The sequence below is a fragment of the Eurytemora carolleeae genome, unplaced genomic scaffold (genome assembly GCF_000591075.1).
Source record: "Eurytemora carolleeae unplaced genomic scaffold, Eaff_2.0 scaffold183, whole genome shotgun sequence".
Lineage (NCBI taxonomy): Eukaryota > Metazoa > Arthropoda > Copepoda > Calanoida > Temoridae > Eurytemora > Eurytemora carolleeae.
This window is the reverse complement of record NW_019396403.1, coordinates 103,069-125,549: the sequence shown is the minus strand read 5'-3', so window position 1 is coordinate 125,549 and position 22,481 is coordinate 103,069. Positions and strand designations below refer to the sequence as shown.

Genomic DNA, 22,481 nt, shown 5'->3' with positions numbered 1-22,481 from the left:
GAAAACTATGGAATAGGAAGTTTGTAGCAAAAAGTGTGTAAACGTGCAGTACGTTGTACATTACAAATGATTTGATGTTCTAAACTCAGACATAATGACATTATTCATTGAATACTTAACAAAATAAGCTTAAATCATGCGACATACTTAAATAACGCTGTAAAATATGGCCAAAGATAGATTAACTGCGTTATATCTATTCTCTTTAATCCTTTAAATATCTACCTCAAACTTTAACTTTGGTTAAATACGTAATACGATGGTTTTAATCATGTGAAATCAATAACATTGTAGGAATCGAATTACGCCAATTCCTGTTAACTTTGTAACCTAAGCTGTTGAATAAAGTTAGTTGATTGAGCTTCTGCTTTTGATTACGTTATCAGAAGCCTAATTGTAAGCTTGGAAGACAGCTTTGGTTCTCGTTGAAACATACAAGTGGAGACCTTTGCTAGTTGATTTACCATTGAATCGAATATAGCTTAAAATATAGCTTGGGTCCTCGTTGAATTATACAAGTTGAGATATGGTTGAGAGTTATTCTTATACTGTTGGATGCTTGCGTCCCTGTGTGACATTAAAGCCGGTCCTGGTTAAGTATAGAGAATAAGCTTGAGTCCTATCTTATTGGATGCTTGTGTCCCTGTGTGACATTAGAGCCAGTCCTGATTGAATATTGAGTCTGAGATTTGAACTGTGTGTCTTTTAGAACCGAGAAGTTAAGCCAGGTTGAAAAACTGCCTGTGTTGTGTAGCAAATTCAATTGCCTGTGTGACTTTCAGAACTAGGGAGTAAAGCCTTGTTGAGATTTTGGACTGTTTGTCCTTTAGAACCGGAGAGTTAAGCCTGGTTGAGATATTGCCTGTGTGGCATTTAGAATCGGAGAGTTAGTCTTTAATCTTGGTAACGAGTAAGACCTGGATAGATACGTCTCGAGTAAAATTGTTATGGAGTAGGTATTTGACTTTTAGACTCAAGTAAATAGTCTACACTGCTGAAAATGGACCATCAGGTTTCGAGTCAAAACACCTAAACTTTTTCTTTGGAATATATAAATATGCAGTCTACTGAAATATAATCTTATAATTTTCTTATTGCATCTCACTGTATCTCACTTCACTGTATCTCATTGTATCTTACTGTATCTCACTGTATCTCACTGTATCTAACTGTATCTTAGTGTATCTCAATGTATCTCACTGTATCTCACTTTATCTTACTGTATCTCACTGTATCTCTCAGTATCTCACTGTATCTCACTGTATCTAACTGTATCTTACTGTATCTCAATGTATCTCACTGTATCTCACAGTATATCCCTGTATCTTACTGTATCTTACTGTATATTACTGTATCTCACTGTATCTCGTATCTTTCTGTATCTCACTTTATATCTCAGTATCTCACTGTATCTCACTGTATCTAACTGTATCTTACTATATATCAATGTATCTCACTGTATCTCACTTTATCTTACTGTATCTCAATGTATCTCAGTGTATCTTACTGCATCTCAATGTATCTCAATGTATCTAACTGTATCTTACTGTATCTCATTGTATCTCACTGTATCTCACTTTATCTTACTAGCAGTGTCTCGTATCTTTCCTTATCTAACTGTATCTCTCAGTATCTCACTGAATTTCACTGATTTCAGTGTATCTCACTTTATCTCACTGCATCTCACTGTATCTCACTGCATCTCACTGTATCTCAATGTATCTCACTAGATATCTCATATCTTTCTGTATCTCAATTCTCACTGCACTGTTGGAACACATAAATCATAATTGTTATTCGTTCCCCTTATAATCCTTACCCCCTTTCCCCTTCTTCCTTCCCCTTCAAATCATGCTCATGATTCCGGGCCAAATCCCACTGGGGTAATACCGAGATTGGCGAACCTACTGCCAGAGAAGGAGGGGGGGGAGGGGGTTGAAGAGAAAAGTAAATAACAGGAAAAAGAAAAACAATGTTCAAAAAAATAACTCACTACACGAACTTAGACGTTTTCTCTAAAAAAATCACAATCAAAAAAGTTGTTGAAAAAGTTCATCCAATCAAATCAAATCAAATCATTTATTAGGCCACAAGTTAACAATATTCATATTAATAAAAATGACTATACAATTACATATATATATTTTGTGGCCGGGGATGAACTAAACATGACGGTTTTTATTAAAAAGTGTTTAGTTGAATTTGGACTTTATATCTGGTGTTCTTTTTTCATTTTAAATACTTTTTCCAAATATTTTTTTTTTATTGGTTTCGTTGACATATCAGTTATTTGCCATTTCAAGTCGGAGAGATAGTTACTTTGTAAACCATACCTTTCGAGATCAGAAAATTCATTATACTTTTCTATGTGATATTTATATTGTATAAATTTTAATCTTCGTGCAATAAATATTTAATTTGATTATTTATTATCTGATTGATAAAGATAATACCACTTAATTGATATTTATTAAAGATTCTCTCCAAATATACTGCAGCCTTTAAAATTCCCCTGAATACCTGTAGTAAACGCCTACTCCATAACAATTTCTCGAAATGTATCTATCCAGGTACAACTCAGATTCTCTTGACTATCAATGTCAACAAAAGGCTACAATCCCATGAACTATCAATGCCACTACCACTGGGCGCAATCTTGTTATCTATCGGCGTCAATATGTATACTAGCTATTAATCAAGCTCTAAATGCCACACAGGGACAAATACCGAGATATGATCTCAGCCCATATATAGTTATAATATTTATTTTCAAACACAAAATACAAAATAATAATGTAAGATGGTTCAGCTTAAAATAAAACACAAAAGAAAATTTATTATGAGCCAATTGAAAATCGCCCTCTTCAATGCTGATCAAGAATAATTTGCCAAGAACCATTAATACTGTATAGTAAATTATATGTATATAACATAACCCTGCAATCGTAAAAGTAAATTAATCTTAATCTTGTTCTGAATTTGATCAAGTTAGAATATTTTCATCTATTTGCCATATTTATTATTTATTAAAAATTGTTAGGTTCTTTATTTCTATGATATTTTTTTTGTTATACATAAAAATAAATAGCATTATGCATTGTATATATAATGCATATGGCATAAATCAAATAACAGGTTTAGATTCTATTTTATATTTACTTTATATAGTTTACATAATATGAAGTATCATATCTCTAAAACGTCCTATATATAGTAAACAAATTACTGAGTAAATGTGACCCTAACCTATGCATTAAAAATCTTTTGAACAAAGAATACTATTTCGTATATTTAAAAACTCAAGTAGTTTCAAAATGGTAGTGTAAAAATGAATGTGCTTGAGCAAAAAGCACGGGTTGGGCTAAATTTTCAAAATTAATGGTAGTCTTTTTGTCTTTTCCGCAATATTCCCTGTAAGCTTGTATCCACGTAGGAACTCTGAAATGTTAATTTGATCTGCTCTTGATGTAATGAAAATGTAAATGAATAGATGACAGTCATATTCAATCTAAAATATTTGAATTCCTGAAGTTGGATAGTATTTACATGGTATTTACAGTTGAAGAGAGAGAGCGAGTGGGGAGGGATTAACTTTTTTTTCCCGTGGGGGATATGCATTCAGCATCCGTAGGGGCCAGATAACACATTGGAAAGCGTTCGATATTTCCGGGGGGGGGGGGGGCGCTGTAGGTATAAAATGCCCCAGTTTTATAAAATAAAAGTATATAGTGTCAAGTTCTAAGGTAGTGAGATTCATGAAAAAAATAAAAAGTGAGATTTGAAAATCCAAAATGAGAATATAAAATTTAAACTTTTATTTTCAAACTGTGGTATTGGTGGTAGTGAGATTTCAAAATCCAAAATGAGAATATAAAATTTAAACTTTTATTTTCAAACTGTGGTGCATAAAATTTTCGCTCAAAAACACGGGGGGGGGGGGAACCCTCCAGACCAGGCCCGTAGCTAGGCAATTTAAAAGGAGGTGGAGGCACAGCATTTTTTACCTTAATGTTAAGATTTATATATCAAGAAATAATAAACTCTATAAACTATTTTTTACATTTTACAAAGAAAATTTTACATCATAGTATAAGAATAAGAAGAGATAAGAAAAATCATACTATATTAACTCTGTCAATACCTTACTTAACCTAAGCGTTACAGACACTATTAACTGTCAATTAGCCTAGGCGTTACAGATTTCCACAAAAAATTATTCTATTTTGCAATTTTCTCGTTAATTAGTGAAAAATTTACGGTTATAGGCAACCCTTGAAGTTAAAGAGTATGGTGTACAATTTGTATTGTTCATAATGTTTACAAATATAAGCCAATTTTTTAGTGTACACTACAGTTAGCTTTCAGAGAAGCAACAACGAGGTCTTGTTAGGCGCTCCTAAAAGTATTGAGAGATATAGGGTGAGAGAGAGAAAATGGCAAACTAGAGAAACTATTGCTAGGGGTGTATATGGGGGGTCCGCTGCACATACAGGGTGTCCCATATCATGTTAGATCGTCAATGGGTCTAAATTACAATTTCTAGGACTAATCAGAAAGTTTTAGAAGAATAAATCATTTTGAAAAATTGTATAAGGCTAATATAAAAATAGTCTTGCAGGAAATGCTATATTTCTCGAATATTATATGTTTATTTTGGCATTAAAGAATTGGAGATAATCTAATATGATATGGGACGCTCTGTAAATGGAAAAGAGAAAAACAGAACTACAAGTAACATTAAAGGCCTGGATTCATCTTTTAACGCTGTATTAACCTGGAAAATGGAGGTTTATTTTACCTAGCTGGATCCAGATTTTGCTACTCACAGCTTTAAATATACTTGTTAACTCCTGGTTAGCTGTTATTAAGTATCTGAACCCGCCAGAAAGACGATAATCTTTCGAATGAATCTCGATCTATGTGTAAGCATCAAGGGAGCTTCAGCACAGTCAGGTTCTTGTACAACTCTCTCCAGTTCCTTTCGGCTGAGCAGAACCCTGTGTGGAATAAAACATGGCAGTACACCCTACCTGGAAAAAAGAAAATATTAGTGCAGAGAAGGATTTCTCTTTGCTTCTCATCATCAAATTACTCCAAAATGATAGAAATTTTCCAAAATGTTTCCACAACAATTCGCTATTTTTAAATTCTAGCTTAAAAATGCATTTTTGTGCAGTTGAGGTTTCGTGAATATATACGTACGTCGTACAAATACGTAAAATAAAAACATAAAAACTTAGAAAAAACTTAGGTATGAAATTTACGAAAATATACGGATTTTTAGGTTTGTCTCAAACTTTTAAACGCTAAAAATACAATTCTTAGTGTTTAAAAGAAAAAATACATACGCAAAAAAATTACTTGGTATGAAATCATACATATTTTAAGGTTAGCATTTAACAGTTATAAACTCTAAATAAATACAATTTTTAAGTAAAGAAAAAACTGAAATCATACATAAAAATAGGTAAAATAAAAAACTTAAAAATTTAAGTATTATTAGGTTTGCCACAAAATTTTAAATACTCTAATAAAATACCATTTTTAAGAAAAGAAAAATACGCAAAAATACGTAAAAATACGTAAAATGAAAACCTAAAAATTAAAAAAAATCCGTATTTATTAGTTTTGCCTCAAACTTTTAACTCTAAAAAATACAATTTTTAAGAAAAGAAAAAACGAGACAATACGCTTATAATACGTAAAATAAAAACCTAAAACCTTAAGAAAAATTAATTGGTAAAAGTTTACGCAATTATTCGTAAAAATACGTTTCTGGAAAGCCTAAGCACTTAAAAAAAGATATATAGCTTGGTATGATAAATACGTAAAAATACGTAAATATACGCAAGTTCTTTACCAAAACGTTGAGCATACGAAAACATACAGGGTGTCCCACGAAAGGTGACAGTTTGTGAATAGTTTTGAATGTTTTCTTCCATATACTGTATTAGATATTAGATTTTTTGCAGTTTTAGTTAAAAATCTTTTACTCAAATATATTTTACTTTGAAATCAATTTTACTATAATATGACTGCCATATATTAACTTTTGGCATCTTATACTCAAATATATTTTACTTTGAAATCAATTTTACTATAATATGGCGCTACTTTTATATTATTCTTTTGGGGTTCAAACAACTTAACAAACTATGGAAGAAGACATTTTAAACTTTTTTTTTCGTGGGACACCCTCTACCTAAAATTACGCATATATACAGGGTGTCCCAATAAACATGGGAATTCAGTGACGAATTCGATATCGTCTTTTAAATAAGTCTTTGATTTAGTATAGTGATACCTACTGAGAAAGCTGTAATCTGTAAGAGTTTCCTCTGCTATGTTACATTTTGTTTGTTTATGTTTTGACTGCATATCGGTTGTACTTAGAAAATTACAGTATAAAAACAGAGTAAACTTGTCCGTCTTCACTGTTTATCTTGCGGAGAAATAAGACATATATCTTTACAGTCTTTACTCTTTTACCATCTCATAAAATAAACTCTAGCAAACGTAATAATATTATGGCTTTTGAAATTAGGTATTATACAATGCTAATTCATAACAAAGACGATATATCCAATTCGTCACTGAATTCCCATGTTTTTTGGGACACCCTGTACCTCCTGTACCATATATATAGAAGCACGTTAGTATTTTTAGGTTTTTGGGTTAGTAGGGCAAAGCCATATTATACAATAAACAGGCACTCATTTCACCTTAAATTTTATCTTCCAGTGGGAGGAGAAGCCCCCCCCCCTCATTTTACCAAAGTGAATAAATACTTTATTCACTTTGTCATTTTACGGCCCTTAATCGTATTCGTTTTGAGAAATAAGAAAGGCAAGGTTCTGAATTTTTAAAAGTATACACAACAGAAGACGACATTTGAACTTAGCTTTTAAACTAACATGGAGCTTTTTCGTGTCATTGTATACATTGCGTACACACACTCGCAGACAGTTAGTAGTTACAATGTATAGTGTATACTGTTTGCCGGTCGATGCTCGACACTGACAGGCGACAACGGTTGTTACCGTTAGTTATTTATCATTCAGAACTAGTAGAATTTTCATATATAAATCTTCAAAAAGTTAGCTTTAAACTACATTTATAATTAATCTACAGTGTGAGTAAAAAAGCTTAAGCAGCTCTTCCAATTAAAAATCGGTAATTTCCTAGAGAACGATTTTTGGCCCCCCCCCCCCCTCTTATCAATTTTGTGCATGGTAGATCTATGTAACACATGGATTAGTTGATCATATGGACGCAGCGCTCGGCCCCCAGCTTGTCTTAGCCGCGGCGCTCGGTCACCTGGCCTGTCCTAGCTGCAGCGCTCGGCCCCTAGTTTGTCCTAGCCGCAGCGCTCGGCTCAGAAATTGCCTGAAAGGGAGGACCGGCTATGTAAGGTATGTTAAACTGAGTATGAAGTGTTGTGGAAAACTTTGTTCGTATTCATTTGAGAAATATTAAACTTTTAAAGATCTGTAAATCCTGAGTTTGAGCGCAAATTCGACGTTCAAAACTCCTACTTTGGGGGTGGATACGTTTTCAGAATTATTTTTTTTTATTTAATCGTTCTCTATAAGAAATTGTAGACAAATTTGGCCTTCGCACTTTGGGGTCCGTCATAGTATACGATTTTTAGACCCTCCCCGTCCCCCTCCTACCGATTTTGTTCATGACCACTTTTTCAACAATTTTCAATTATTTATATATTTAGGGTTAGGTTAGGACACTTTCTGGGCCGAGCGCAGCGGCAAGGACAGGCTAGGGTACCGGGCGGGGGCGGTGGGGTGTCCAAAAATCGTATATTAGGAAATTACCGCACTTTGTCCTATTTTTGGAGCCGCACCCTTTTTCCGCCCTCCTATCGATTTTGTTCATGACCTCGATTTTACCCATGTGGTTGAGTTACGTAGACGCGCAGTTCAGCTACTACTTTCTTTTAACTTGCTTAAAAGTTTGCACCCCCTTTTTCCACTTTTCTTTTTTTGTTCATGAATCATACTTGCCTAACATAGGCATATACTAAACTATCAGTTGCCGCAGCACTCGTTTCCGTAATCTTTCCATCTCAAGATCTAGACTTAATTTCGAATTAATATGGTATCCACTGGACTGTCTTAATTGCTCTTGTTTATTTAGAAGGCTCAGTTGTTTTAGCTCTTAAAGGATCTATAAGCGTAATTTTAAGCGACCTTTCATGCAAAGATGCCAATGCCCGATTCACAACGAAAACTTTATCTGATCATAAATATGGGAGATACCGTCGTTTTTCTGAATCAAAGTGTTTTTTTTCTGTGTTCTTCTCCATTTCTTTTTATAAACAAGAAATGCGCAAGTCATTTTGCGAAGAAATTGCAAATGAAAATAAACAGTTGGAAAATAAACAAAGACATTAATATCTAATCCATACTTGATCAGACAAAGCTTACAAGGGCACTGTTGAAATTCGGGCATTGCCATTTTTGCATGGAGGATCACTTGAAATCACGCTTACAATTCCTTTAAGAAATCAGAATTCTCAACAATTTAACAGAAACATCAGATAGAAAAAAATTGTTTGTAATGAAACCTCTTAAAGTTTAATTAACAAGGTTTTAAATGACTCCAAACTTTTTCACGTATTCTGAGAATCAAATAATCGATAGCAAAAAAAATCCAGCGAATTTTTTTCCATCTGATGTTTCTGTTAAATTGTTGAGACTGACGCCTACAGTTAATAAAAGAGCTTACGTTTTTATTACATTAGTCTATTTGTTAAATTTTTGTTTGTTTGCTCCTACTAAACGCTGAATCGGCTGAACTAAATAGGTAAAATTTCTGAGCGAGACATAATACAGAGATGGTTTTGATCAGTCAGGATTGAAAAATGTGTACTGCCCATGATATATTTTATATATCCCCCCCCCCTTGATATATTTTATGTAGAATTTGGTCTACTTTATGTCAAAACAATGAACAAAACCGTGTGGAAGGTGGAATGTGTGTAAGCAAGGTTTGGACTTATATAAAAAAATTCTTCCATTTGAGTGAAAAAATTTTTAAAATCTTTTTTTAAAAATCTAAATTAAAGGACGAGAAGTTGCCCGAGTTTCCAAGTAGGGGACTTCTCCCACAATTTTCCAGTGGGGAGCCGGAGTTGGACGTCTCCCCTTCCCCTTTCTCCATAAGCTGCCTCTGTAGACTCTAAACACAATGTAACGAAAAGGGCCTTGTGTTGGTTTTTTATTTTGATTATTCTTTATGTTTTGAACTTCTATTTTGTAAGGAAATCTAATCTGTAGATTGGTTAATGCATACTCCTGGAATGCATGCAGCATACAGACCTTCTTTAATTAATGTTTGTCATCTATTGATTGAGTTGAGTAATTGAACGTTACTACGAAGTGCAACATGAGAATTGTATTAATTGCTTGTAATGAAACCTCTTAAAGTTTAATTAACAAGGTTTTAAATGACTCCAAACTTTATCACGTATTCTAACTTTAAGCAGTGGTTTATCTTTATCGTTTAATTTAAAGTTATAGGGGAAAAATTATTTGTGAAGGTAAAATGCGTTTTTTAGTATCCAAAGGAATTAAATAAATATTGCAACCCTACAACTAAAATCAATGCAAGCAGTGCAATTTATCTTAAGCTTAAAATATATCTTCGGTTAGATGAGTTACTTAAGGGATTGTGTATTGTTCTGCATGCATACACTATACATAACATAATAGTTACTTGCAAAGATAATAGATTATATGATTGAAATTTCCAATGAAAATATGAACCAACGTTTGAGCAACAAAAAAATGACTGAAGAAAAGTCTTTAATACTTATCTTAAAAATGGAAAAAGCGAATATTTATGTTTCTGTATTTGTGTGTGTATGTGTGACGTGACGTGTGTGGAGTGTTTGGATAGGATGTTGCGAGGGAGTATAAGCCCTAGTTTAAATGGGTTGAGAGGAGTGCACCTTTGAGTGACCTAATTTTTCCTTGTCAGACGGATCAAACTCAGAGTCAGTCAGAGCCTACTATACTCAGTTCTAATTCAACATATGTGAGCTATGGGTTAAGTTTACAGTGTACACTGTACACGCAATCTTATGGAATCATTTCAGATTGAGGCTCAATTCTAGAATACAAAAAACTTCTTTTCTTGTAACATATTTCCGATGTACAAAAAAGGGGTTTATTTGCTTTCCATATAACTCAGATTAATTTAATAAAGATTCGTGAAATCAAAGAATTTAAAGTCATACAATACGTATATTTCATGCACTATATTTCAAGATCAATTCAAATCAAAACTTATATTTTACTGCAGGTGTAATTATATCAGATGTTAAGAAAACATTAGTGCATTAGATATATGCACTGCAGGAGAACTTAGATAGCCTAGAGCTGTTTTCACAAAGAATCCTTAAGATAAATATTTTTTAAGGTAAGAGATAGCAGTTGGTTGAGTAGGGTGGTAAACTAAAATGGTTGACAGACACGCAATTAAAGTAATTATAATTAAGAAATAATTTTTTTAGTTTATCTTCAGAATTTTTCAGATTTTCTGTGAAAGAAGAGAATGTATAAAGTTCCTCGAATTGGATAATTCTGATCAGTTTTAAACCCCCGAGAGATTTCAATATAATAATCTACTGAATATATTGGGAAAGGATAATAAACGAGAAGATCTAGAATGCATCTGGAAGTGTTGATGATATTACTTGTATTCTGCTCTGGCAGCCAAGAAGCATCTATGGATAAAGATCATGATAGAATCATTCATGGTAAACCCCTGAGTAATAAGGTAATTTGCCTTTTAATTATGTAATCAATCTTATTTATTGAGATAATTGCCTATTTATAAGTTAATTATCTTAAGTGGCATAATTCTCCGGTACAAGCTAATAGACCTCACTTCATTCTTGAAAAAGTAAATTCATTTATTGTCTGAGGGGTGGATAGTAGGACATTCAGCCTGATTTCATTTAATTTAAATCTACATAAACGCTTGATATTGTAGAAAAATTTGCTTGCAACCTGTTTTATATTCCAGAAATATAATATTTACTTCCTGAGAGTCGCAAAAAAGATTTATTTTCGAATTTTTGAAAAGTTTGTTAGACAAAGAGTATTGCGGATTTTTCAGAAATAGACGAAAAGTCGGATGTGTAAAATTCAATCTGTACGCAGGCGTATATATACTATACAGTATACACTCAAGTTTTTCTGCAATTTGAACTCCTTTTTAGAGTTAAACATACGGAGTTCTCTGCCTTCATAATCATTCAAAGGTTTAAAGGGTAATTGTCCATTTATGTTTAGTAAGTTGTAGTTGAGGTTTAGCCGAAGGTTAACATTTTTTGCATTCCCATTCATCAGTCTTGACATCTGTTAAAGAGGGGTCATTGTAGCGTGAGTTAGGGAAGCTCAAAAACTGGTTTTATTGCTAATGATAATCAACAGTTCAAAAAAAATATTCTTCTCCGTACTTTTTCTACTCCTTGGTTTATTGCAAACGATGCATTTAATCTTTAATTATTTATGTTACATTTTCTCTTCTAAAAGAGAACTTTTGGGAAATCTAAGATTTCTTATTATTAGTGAAAGTTTAAATAGAAGGATTTTAATTAAATCAAACTCAAAGTAGAGTTATACAAGCATCCAGATAGAAAACTTCACAACTCATTCAAGAAGAAGAAAAAAAAATATTTTATTTAAGGGATTGTTACCGAAACCGCTTAAAAAAAGTGGCATGTCCGATTCACAACGGTGCCATTTAACTTAAAACTTACACCTTTATCCGAATATCATAATTGTTTTTTTTTACATTTTCTTTCTTAGATTAGACAAAGGTTGAAAAGGTTCTGTTGTGAAGCGAAAAAAACATTCCATTCTAAAAATTAAGTGTAACTTAAAATAACTTACACACTCCACTTCAACAACTCGAATCGAGAATTTTAAGAATTAATTGATATTTTTTATGAAGGAGCATGAGCATGGTGGAGAGGAGGGGGACTTTGAGTATGATCACGAGGCATTCCTGGGGGACCAGGCAGAGGAGTTCGACGAACTTTCTCCAGGTTCAAATACTTTCTTTCAACTTCACTTTTTACTTTCACTTATATTCTTATTTCCCGGTAATACATTTTTCCTTCCCTTATAAATTCTTTGTTTTTTCTTCTTTCTCTTTTATACGTATTATTTATTTTCCTTCTATTTAATTTCTATGGATCCTGATGACTTTATTGAATAAATAATAACGAGGATGGAGAAATAATAATGAAGAAATGAATGATTGTATGATTACACATTTTCATGAATCTTTTAAGAAATTAGTAATAGTTAGAAGAAACTCGTTTGCTAAACGGAATCAATTTTGTATTCATGTTTTTAAAGATTTAGTATATATTCATGAAAAAAGATTTAAGAACTTATTAACTATGTTGTGAGCTGTTAGCGTAAAAACAGAGTGTCCCACGAAACATGGCAGCGGAAAGATCACTTGAAAGTCGTCTTTGATATTTGAAATTACTTGCGGCATTCATATGTAAATCTGATTTCAGGAAGTAAATTCTTGTATACATTTTTATATAGTACCCCTAGTCCTGACAATTCCAAAATGTGGTCTGCCCTTTTGTGAATTTAATAATTCATTTTTAATTTCCCTAATTTCCTTTGAAAGTAACTCATGCAACTCAACCCAAGAACATGGCAGAATATATTTTCTTTAAAATCTTTGAAGAAAAAACTTTTAGATTTTACCATAAATAATAAATATTTTACCATAGATAATAAATATTTTACCATAGATAATAAATATTTTACCATAGATAATAAATATTTTACCATAGATAATAAATATTTTACCATAGATAATAAATATTTCTTACAGCTGAATCTCAGCGACGTCTTGGGATAATTGCAGACAAGGTAAACTTACAAAATAAAATAAATATCTAATATTTCGATTTTTTGTTTCCGCCTTTGTTCTAAATACAATCCCTTCAAATTATAAAAATTCAGATAGATGCGGATAAAGATGGCTTCATAACAATTCCTGAACTTCATGACTGGATAAAAAATACGCAATCGAGGTATTTTTGAGTTTATTTTTATCTCAACTTGAATACTGGGTTATTGTTTACCATTTTATCTTCATTCTTCACTTCTCATTTATTTTTCCAGAAATCATCTGTCATTTCCAAAACATTGTTTATTTTCCAAAACGTCGAATATTTTTTTCAAATTTCATGCTCAGAATGCTTTAGACCCGAGTTTTAAATTTAAAATGACTTTTATTATTCTAGGCTTTCGGAGCTCCCTTCTTTAGCAACAATTTAAACTTTTAATGGTGGCCTTTTTTTGTCGTAAAAGTAAAACTCTTAATTTGCTGATTTTGCTGTAAACATTTTGGTAAATTTCTAAAAAAAATTAAAATCGACATTTTTCTAGGTTAAAGTCACTTTTAACTTAAACCATCAATAAACCTTCCCTGGGATAGTGTGGGTTGCCACAAAAATGTGGGCCCTGATCTGTGTAGCCATTATGACGTTTATTGGATCCAAACGGAAAGACAGACTAGCAAAGTACAAATTCGAACTTTCTGTTATTTACTTTGTTTTATTATAGATACTATTTTTCTTTTTCAATCATAGTTTTATTATTGAACAAAATATATTTACAAGAATTGACCTATGTTAGGTATATAGATGAGGATGTAGAAAGACAGTGGCAGAACTATAAACGGTTAGATAAGGTGAATTTGATTTTATTATAAACATTCTTTAGTTTAAAATAGACAGTCCAAAATTTCCAGAATTCTGACTCTATTACAGAGCAGATCAATGTTCAACTTTTAACTTAAAAAATTGTATTAAATATATGATTCACTCTTTAATTTTGCGACAAACGCTTGTTTTTGGGACTCCAATCTCAAAGCAAGGGAGGTGGAGTGTCCTTGAACTCCGAACTTATTTTAGACTCAAGCTTGCTAACTTTATTCAATCCTAGTTTTGTATGCACTGCACTGGCCACAGGAAATCTGTCAATTTTTTCATATTTGAAGATATAATTTTAAACTCATCAGACTTGTTTGGTTTCTGTTTATGATTAATATTCTACTGTTTGTTTTTATGATTTTAGGAAACCATAAACTGGATCGAATACAGAACAGCAATATATAGTTTTCTAGGTAATCTTTTCTGGTTTGGGTAATACTAGTATAGATATTAACAGAGACAAAAAATTATGCTCTTGTAGAGTTCTTTTCTTAAAGCTTAAATCAAGAAATCAAATGGCGTTTTTCCAGTCTTTTTTGGTGCATTAGGTTCATCCACCTTTTAAGGGATTGTAAGCGTAATTTTAAGTAAATATTCCTGATTCACAAAAGTTATTTTCAATTGTGGGTTCTCTACAATGTTGGCTTGCGCATTTCTAATGCAGGAAAACATACAGGAATTATCAGAACTTAACACTTTTAAATCTAGAAAAGCGACAATATCTTCCATATAATGGATCAGATAAAAGTTTTAAGGGTAACATTGTAAATCGGGCATTGCCTTTTTTTGCCTTGAGCTGGTCACTTGAAATTACGTTTACAGTTATAAACATTCTCACAACTCAAGTATTAACCTGTGTAATTGAGAAACATTAAGCTCACAGAGGACACTCATAGAGGACACTCATAGAGGACACTCATAGTGGAGACACTAGGGGACACTCATAGAGGAGACACTAGGGGACTCTCATAATGGACACTCATAGTGGACACTCATAGAGGAGACACTAGGGGACACTCATAATGGACACTCATAGAGGAGACATTAGGGGACACTCATAGTGGACACTCATAGAGGAGACATTAGGGGACACTCATAGTGGACACTCTAGAGGAGACATTAGGGGACACTCATAGTGGACAGTCATAGAGACATTAGGGGACACTCATAGTGGACACTCATAGAGGAGACATTAGGGGACACTCATAGAGGACACTCATGGAGGACACATTAGGGGATACTCATGGAGGACACATTAGGGGACATTCATGGAGGAGACATTAGGGGACATTCATAGAGGACACTCATAGAGGAGACATTAGGGGACACTCATAGAGGACACTCATAGAGGACACATTAGGGGACACTCATAGAGGAGACATTAGGGGACACTGATAAAGGACACATTAGGGGACACTCATGGAGGAGACATTAGGGGACATTCATAGAGGACACTCATAGAGGAGACATTATGGGACACATTAGGGGACACTCATGGAGGAGACATTAGGGGACATTCATAGAGGACACTCATACAGGAGACAGTAGGGGGCACTCATAGAGGACACATTAGGTGACACTCATAGTGGACACTCATAGAGGAGACATTAGGGGACACTCATAGTGGACACTCATAGAGGAGACATTAGGGGACACTCATAGTGGACACTCATAAAGGACACATTAGGGGACACTCATGGATGACAAATTAGGGGACGTATAAATCGTTGACAAGATTATTTTGATTAAGATGAGGGAGATGTTGATGAATCGGAGGATGGATTTTCCTATAAAGAGGTTGGTTGAGGATTCAGATTTTTTTGTGTGTGCAACTTCAAAATTATATTTTTTAAATTTTAAATTTATATCCAAAACATTCCGTTGTAGATACAAATGTAGGCTGAACAAATGATTTAATTATTTTATCAAGAAGATTTTATTTTGATTTTTATTTACAAATTCAAACAAGAACTGTTTTTTAGATCCTTTTAAGATCCTTTTCCTGATTTTCTTTGTTCTAAAATATTTCGAATGATATTTTCTCACGCATACTCGATTATTGTAGATTTAAATATCACTGGTATTGTACACTGTACACTGTACACTGTACAGTACACAGAGTGTTCTCACGCATACTCGATTATTGTAGATTTAAATATCACTGAGCCCAAAACTTAAGACAGGGTATCGTTATGAAAACCAGTTTTGAAACCCGGGTTGCATGAATGGGGTTAGGCAGTTTTGTGGATATAAATATTTTGTAATGAAATATTATTTTATTTAGTTTCTTTATATTCTCCATTATTTTAAAATCTCCCAAATCAAAATCTACACAAATGTTAAGACACCAAAAAGGAAACTCGGGAGTTTCCATCAACGAAACTCTTTTAAATTTTGGGCTCTGGTATTGTACACTGTACACTGTACACTGTACACTGTACACTGTACACTGTACAGTACACAGAGTGTTCTCACGCATACTCGATTATTGTAGATTTAAATATCACTGGTATTGTACACTGTACACTGTACAGTACATAGAGTGTTCACTAAGGATAATATAATTTACAAAACTTTTATTTGTTAGAAACAAATTTGGCTTTGGAAATCCTCTGAAAGATACAAAGAAAACTTTTAAAGATGTTTAATTCACTTTTTATTTTATCTATCTGTAGATGGAGGCCCGAGATGCCCGGCGTTGGCAGTTGGCTGATACAGATCAAGATGGGGAGCTCACAAAGCTAGAATTCCAGGTAAACTAACTATCTATCTATCAATTAATTTATTGGTAATTTCCAAGTCCGTGATTCAAGAGTATATATTTTCTTGAGATCCTATCATATAAAAAGATATTTTTTCTGAACAATGATATTTTATTTAGGGATCTTGCATGCCGATGTAAAAATACATTTATTCAGGGATTTCTGCACCCTGAGCATGCCGAGCATATGAGAGATATTGTTGTGCAGGAAACTCTAGAGGATATTGACAAGGTTTATATTTCCAGTATTATATCAAATAATCAAATAACATCTTGGAATGGGGGGGGAGGAGAATTTACAGATTAAAATGGGACTAAGAGAAAGAAGAGGATAGAGGAGTCTTGGGCTGTAATAAATGTCTGGACTGGATGGAAATGGGAAGGGACAGAGGGAACTAGCAAGGGACAGAGGGAACTAGGAAGGAACAGAGGGAACTAGCAAGGGACAGAGGGAACTAGGAAGTAACAGAGGGGACTAAGAAGGGACAGAGGGAACTAGGACGGGACAGATAGAACTAGGCAGGGACAGAGGGGACTAAGAAGGAACTGATAGAACTAGGAATGGGACAGAAGGAACTAGGAAGGGACAGAAGGAACTAGGAAGGGACAGAGGGAACTAGGAAGGAAACAGATAGAACTAGGAAGGAACAGAGGGGACCATGAAGGGACAGAGGGAATTAGGAAGGGACAGATTGAACTAGGAAGGGACAGATAGAACTAGGAAGGGACAGAACGGACGGGGTTAGGACAGGTCTGGGAAAAGGTTATTAAGAGACTTGAGGTCTTGTGGGAGTTTAAAAGGCGGTTAGAAAGTAATGGGGGACTAAGGACAGATAGAAAGGCCTTTTGCGGACAACGTACCGTGGATGATTTGTATGAGCTAAGGGGACTGAGGACGGTTGTTAGAAAGATTTGGGAATTTAATGGGAAGGGGCAGAAAAGTAATTGGAGATCATTGATTTTGTTCATTCAAAAATTATGTAAGACATCCTAATAATACAAAGTGAATCAGAAGAAACAAGTTTCAGGACTAGGATTTTTACGTTAGTAATAAACACATCATGACCGATATATACGTCATTAAGAAATTAATAAGATTTTAAAGAATTAAACGAATTATACTTCGAACAAGTATTTAGTATAATAATTTACATGAATATTTACGTATAGCAAACTATATCGTATTTCAGGACAAAGACGGACAGATTAGTGTTGCAGAATACATAGGTGGGAATGGTTTTTATTCAAATGGACGTCATTATAATTTTAAGTTCCTGTAATCCTGTAATCCTGTAATCCTGTAATCCTGTCATCCTGTACCTTTATTTTCAAATATCAACCAAAAATTTTCTTAATTGAGGATAAAATTTCCATTAAAGGTAAAAATCTCTTAACAAATAAAATATCTTCTAGTGAAATTTTAGTTTTAATATTTTAAATGTATTCATATGCACAGTGTACAGTGTACTGTTGCAATGCTGCAGTGTTGCTATGTACAGTGTATACTGTATAGTGTACAGAGTACAGTATTTGAATAGTAAGCTTAAATTGTGCAGGTGATATGTACAAGGGTGGAGAAGAGGGAGGAGCTGAACCAGACTGGGTTCAGACAGAGAGAGAACAGTTCCAGAAATTCAGGGATAGGTAGGGAACAGTTTAGAGATAGGAAGGGAATAGTTAAAGGGGGATAGTTCAGAGATAGGGAAAATAGATCAGAGCTGAAAACTTTAGAATGGGATATCCTTAATCACGATTGGTAAATTAATCTGGATATTAATAACAAGAGGAGAACAAGCATTATTTAATCTGGAGATTAAGAAAACGCAATAATCTTGATATCCACCATCCTAAAGTTTTCGGCTCAGTTTTAGGGGGAATAGTTTGGATTGGTAGGGGGTGGGGTAGTTCAGGATGAATGGGGTTAGGCAGTTTTGTGGATATAAATATTTTGTAATGAAATATTATTTTATTTAGTTTCTTTATATTCTCCATTATTTTAAAATCTCTGATGGATATATTGATATATTTGTTTAGTAACAGGGATGGATATATGGATATATTTGGTTAGCAACGGAGATGGATATAGGGATACGTTTGTTTAATAACAAGGATAAATATATGGGGATATATTTGTTTTGCAACGGAGATGGATATATGGATATATTTGTTTAGTATTAGAGATGGATATATGGATATATTTGTTTAGTAACGGAGATGGATATATGGATATATTTGTTTAGTAACGGAGATGGATATTTGGATATATTTGTTTAGTAACGGAGATGGATATATTGATATATTTGTTTAGTAACGGATATGGATTTATTTGTTTAGTAACGGAGATGGATATATGGATATGGAAGAAGTAAAATCCTGGATAATTCCTCCCGACTTTGATCACAGGAATTTATTTCATGAAAATCTAAATTTGAATATTTGAAAACACGTTATTGTTAAAAATCACATGGAAGTATGTAAAGTTAGTTTTTAAATATTTTCTATCATTTAAAAAAAATGAAATATTGTTCAGTGAGGCTGAGGCAAAACATTTAGTATTTGAGGAAACTAATCTTTAAAGCGTTTTTAATAAATTTTTTTAACGGGACTTGCAGTTAGTAATCTGAAAACCCTTCATTTAAAGGCTTTGAAAATAGAAATCTCAGAATCGATTATTTATCTTTGGTTTTCTTTCAGAAAATTTGAACTTTTAAGAAAGAAAGTATTTTGAAATATTTGTTGTCATTTTAAATATTAAAACTGACTACGCTTATGCAGGCATTAGACTTGCTAATGTATATTTTAAAAAAGTAATGGCGTATTTTTTTATAATTTTTTAACTAAAGAGAAAAGAAAAAGTAGTAAAAACAACAATAAACTTCATTTTGTTTACAATTATGCGGAATAATTGATAACTGGAATAGTGAAAACTTGTTTAATTCTTGTGAAACAGTTTTTAAGGATTATGGATTTAACAGGCGGATGTAGATCAGGATAATAGGCTTACTAAACTAGAGATTTTGGATAAGTATGATCTTTTCGTTGGATCTCAGGTTAATACTTTTCACTTATTTATTTATTCATTTATTCTAAAAATCATACTTAATATCTTCGACTAAATATGGTAACATGGCTACTTAAGCACGTGATTATTAAAATTAACAGAAAAAAATTGAGCAAGACGAATCTCTTATAGAGAAGAACAAATAGAAAACAAATCTTTAATTTAAGGAATAATAAATCTCCACTGACAGACGTCTATTAAGTAGGCTGTAGGCGTGATTTCAATTTGTAGGTTCACAACAGTACCCCTGAAATTTATTCTTATTTATCTATAGAAACGGATGTAATTGTTGATAAATTCGTTTTTAAACAAAAACTATTAATATTTACTGGCAAATTGTATGTCGCAAAAAAAATGTTATTCAAATTTTTTAAACCCGTGTTCGACAGATTATGTTCTGGATTGTCGAGAAATATGTAAAGAAATTAACACAAGGAAACCGTTGAGTTCACATTGTGCGTTAGTGAACATTCTGGTAATTTGAACACCATTTTAGAGATAAACACAAAGATTACTCCGTCCTTCAAGGGTACGTCGAGAATCGGGCATGCCAATTTCTAAAAATGCAAGGTCGCTTGAAATTATGCCTACAGTCCCTTTAATAAATGTGTCTGTTAGTGCAGACTTTATAATTTATTAACTTGAGGGTTCGCTGCATGATAAACTTTTAATTTATTGCAATCTTCTTATGGTTCAAATTCAAAAATATTCTTTTTAGTAAAATTTGCATTATGTAATTTTCTTATGGTTTAAATTCAATCATATTTTCATGATATTTACATTATATATATATTTTGTTCTGGTATAAATACAATTTTCTTTTTAGCAATATTTACATTATGTAACCTTTTTTTCTTTTCAGGCAACAGATTTTGGAGAGGCTCTCTCTCGACATGATGAGTTTTAAATTCTACCTTTCCAAAAATAAGAATTATGAATAAATTTTCCAGTGAAAATATGAAAATATTTAAAATGTTAAGATTTTAATTAAGTGCACAAGGATTAGTTGCGTAGTTAAACATGATACTCTAATTAGTTGATGTGGTATGTTGAATGTATTTTCTTTTATTTATTTAGTAATACTTTGCTAGATTAAAAACAAATAAAATGAAACTCACATTTGTAAGATTTCTAGTTCCCGAAGAACGCACATAATACTCTCGAAAATTCTACTATTTTCTGCACGCAAATCTTTTTATTAGCCTTCTACAAATTTATAAAATAATCTATTTCTTTTTAAATTTTCTGATTAGTCCCGGAAATCTCAATTTAGATCTGTGGACGATCCAATATGATGTGGGATACTCCGTACATTTTCTCGTCTATTGATTTTTTATGAACCTTTTAAAGTTTTTTTTATTAAACCTGCTATTTCCAAGTAATATCTTTCAGCTTTTTTGATAATTAAAACACCTTTAGGAATGAAAAAGTCCATTTACTCTCCTGTCTGTGTAGCCCTGTAGTGAGTTTTGAAAAATTAAAGAATTGTTCAATGTGTGTTAGAACGACCAAATATTGCCATCTGTTTTACGATTAAGTAAATCTTATTGAAATTAAAGGTTATGCAATTTGATATTTTTCTGAATAAAAATGCTTAGTTCCAATGAATATATTTCTGAAAATGTTTTGATTTCCAAAATGCTGACAATTTATTACTTCGTAACAGCATATATACTTGTATGAAATTAATATGACTTACTTACACCATATTATATTAATTTATTCATTTGTGTGTGAAAATAAATCTTAATAAATAATAATATTAATGTATACTCGACCTAGGTTACAATGTAGATACAGGGTTACCCACAAAGGATGAGATTGTAAAGACTACCCAAAACTTAAAAAATATTATGATAGTCTGTGGGTCTGTATATGAATCAATCTCTGACGAAACCTTCTAGTCGGAATAAAAATGGTCAACAGCGATTCATAATTTAAATATGTTCCTTTATGTAGTAGCAAAGTCATTATGAAACTATTAGGGGTCTTAAGATCCAATTCCCGAATTAAACTCTTCGCAGGACAGTAAGTTGAAATGATTCAATGTGTAGAAAGAGTCGGAACATCTGGTTTATTTTACAGGTTGTTAAGGATTGATGATAATATTCTGACCTTTTAATATTGTTAAAGTACCAAACCAAATTTTGTCTGGCAAGATTTATGCTTTTTCCACTGTGACGTAACCACATCAAGCATTTTGTTGTATGATCGCTATTTACAATTACTTCTCTGAATACAATAAAAGGACCACGAAAATGTGAATTTATTAGAAGGTTTTTAAAATCTGTAATTGAACCTATTATTGTCAAGGTTATGTAAAAGTGTCATAGAACCTTGATTGTTGTTCAGATTGTACAAAAGACAGAAAAAAGTCTTGTCCTTTAGACAACATATAAAAAAATAATTATGCAAAATATCCCTGTACACTTTAACTGTGAGAATGGTCTAATGAAGTTGCATACCATATAAGGAGAAAAAATGGTTATTTGGTGCATTTTGACTGGGAGTATGATCAATCTTCTCTACTTCAAATATGAAATTTTAATAAAAATTTTGTTCTGGTCCTGGAATTTCCAAAATGTAATCTGTCTTTCTGTTCTGTCAATACTACCGGAGATCTGTATCAGAACAAATTTCTAAGCGTATCCGGTAATTTTGGTAGCTCAAAATTTAACCATTTTTGAAATGGCAGGACTAGGGGTATCTGATAATTAATAATTCAAGAATTTTACTTCATAAGTCAAGTCTACGAATGCCATCTTTTAACCGTCATATTTAGTTGCCGAGTTTGTATAAAAAAACGAAAATTGATTCGTGAATCATCAAATATTATTGTGTACAACCAAATAAGTTCCAAGATATCAGTTTCTTAGTATTAAAACTAA

General features: G+C 32.6%; 1 protein-coding gene across 1 annotated transcript; it reads left to right on the top strand.

Annotated features, from left to right (window-relative positions):
* Positions 1–10,530: 10,530 nt before the first annotated feature.
* LOC111702562 (calumenin) lies at positions 10,531–20,753 on the top strand. Its single transcript, XM_023474295.1, has 15 exons — positions 10,531–10,797; positions 11,980–12,073; positions 12,886–12,923; positions 13,017–13,087; positions 13,695–13,749; positions 14,136–14,184; positions 15,522–15,568; positions 16,447–16,524; positions 16,690–16,764; positions 17,723–17,759; positions 18,089–18,176; positions 18,867–18,935; positions 19,063–19,093; positions 19,508–19,582; positions 20,456–20,753. The coding sequence occupies exons 1-15, from the start codon at positions 10,687–10,689 to the stop codon at positions 20,498–20,500; spliced, it is 963 nt and encodes a 320-aa protein (XP_023330063.1). The 5' UTR covers positions 10,531–10,686; the 3' UTR covers positions 20,501–20,753.
* The last annotated feature ends 1,728 nt before the right edge of the window (positions 20,754–22,481 follow it).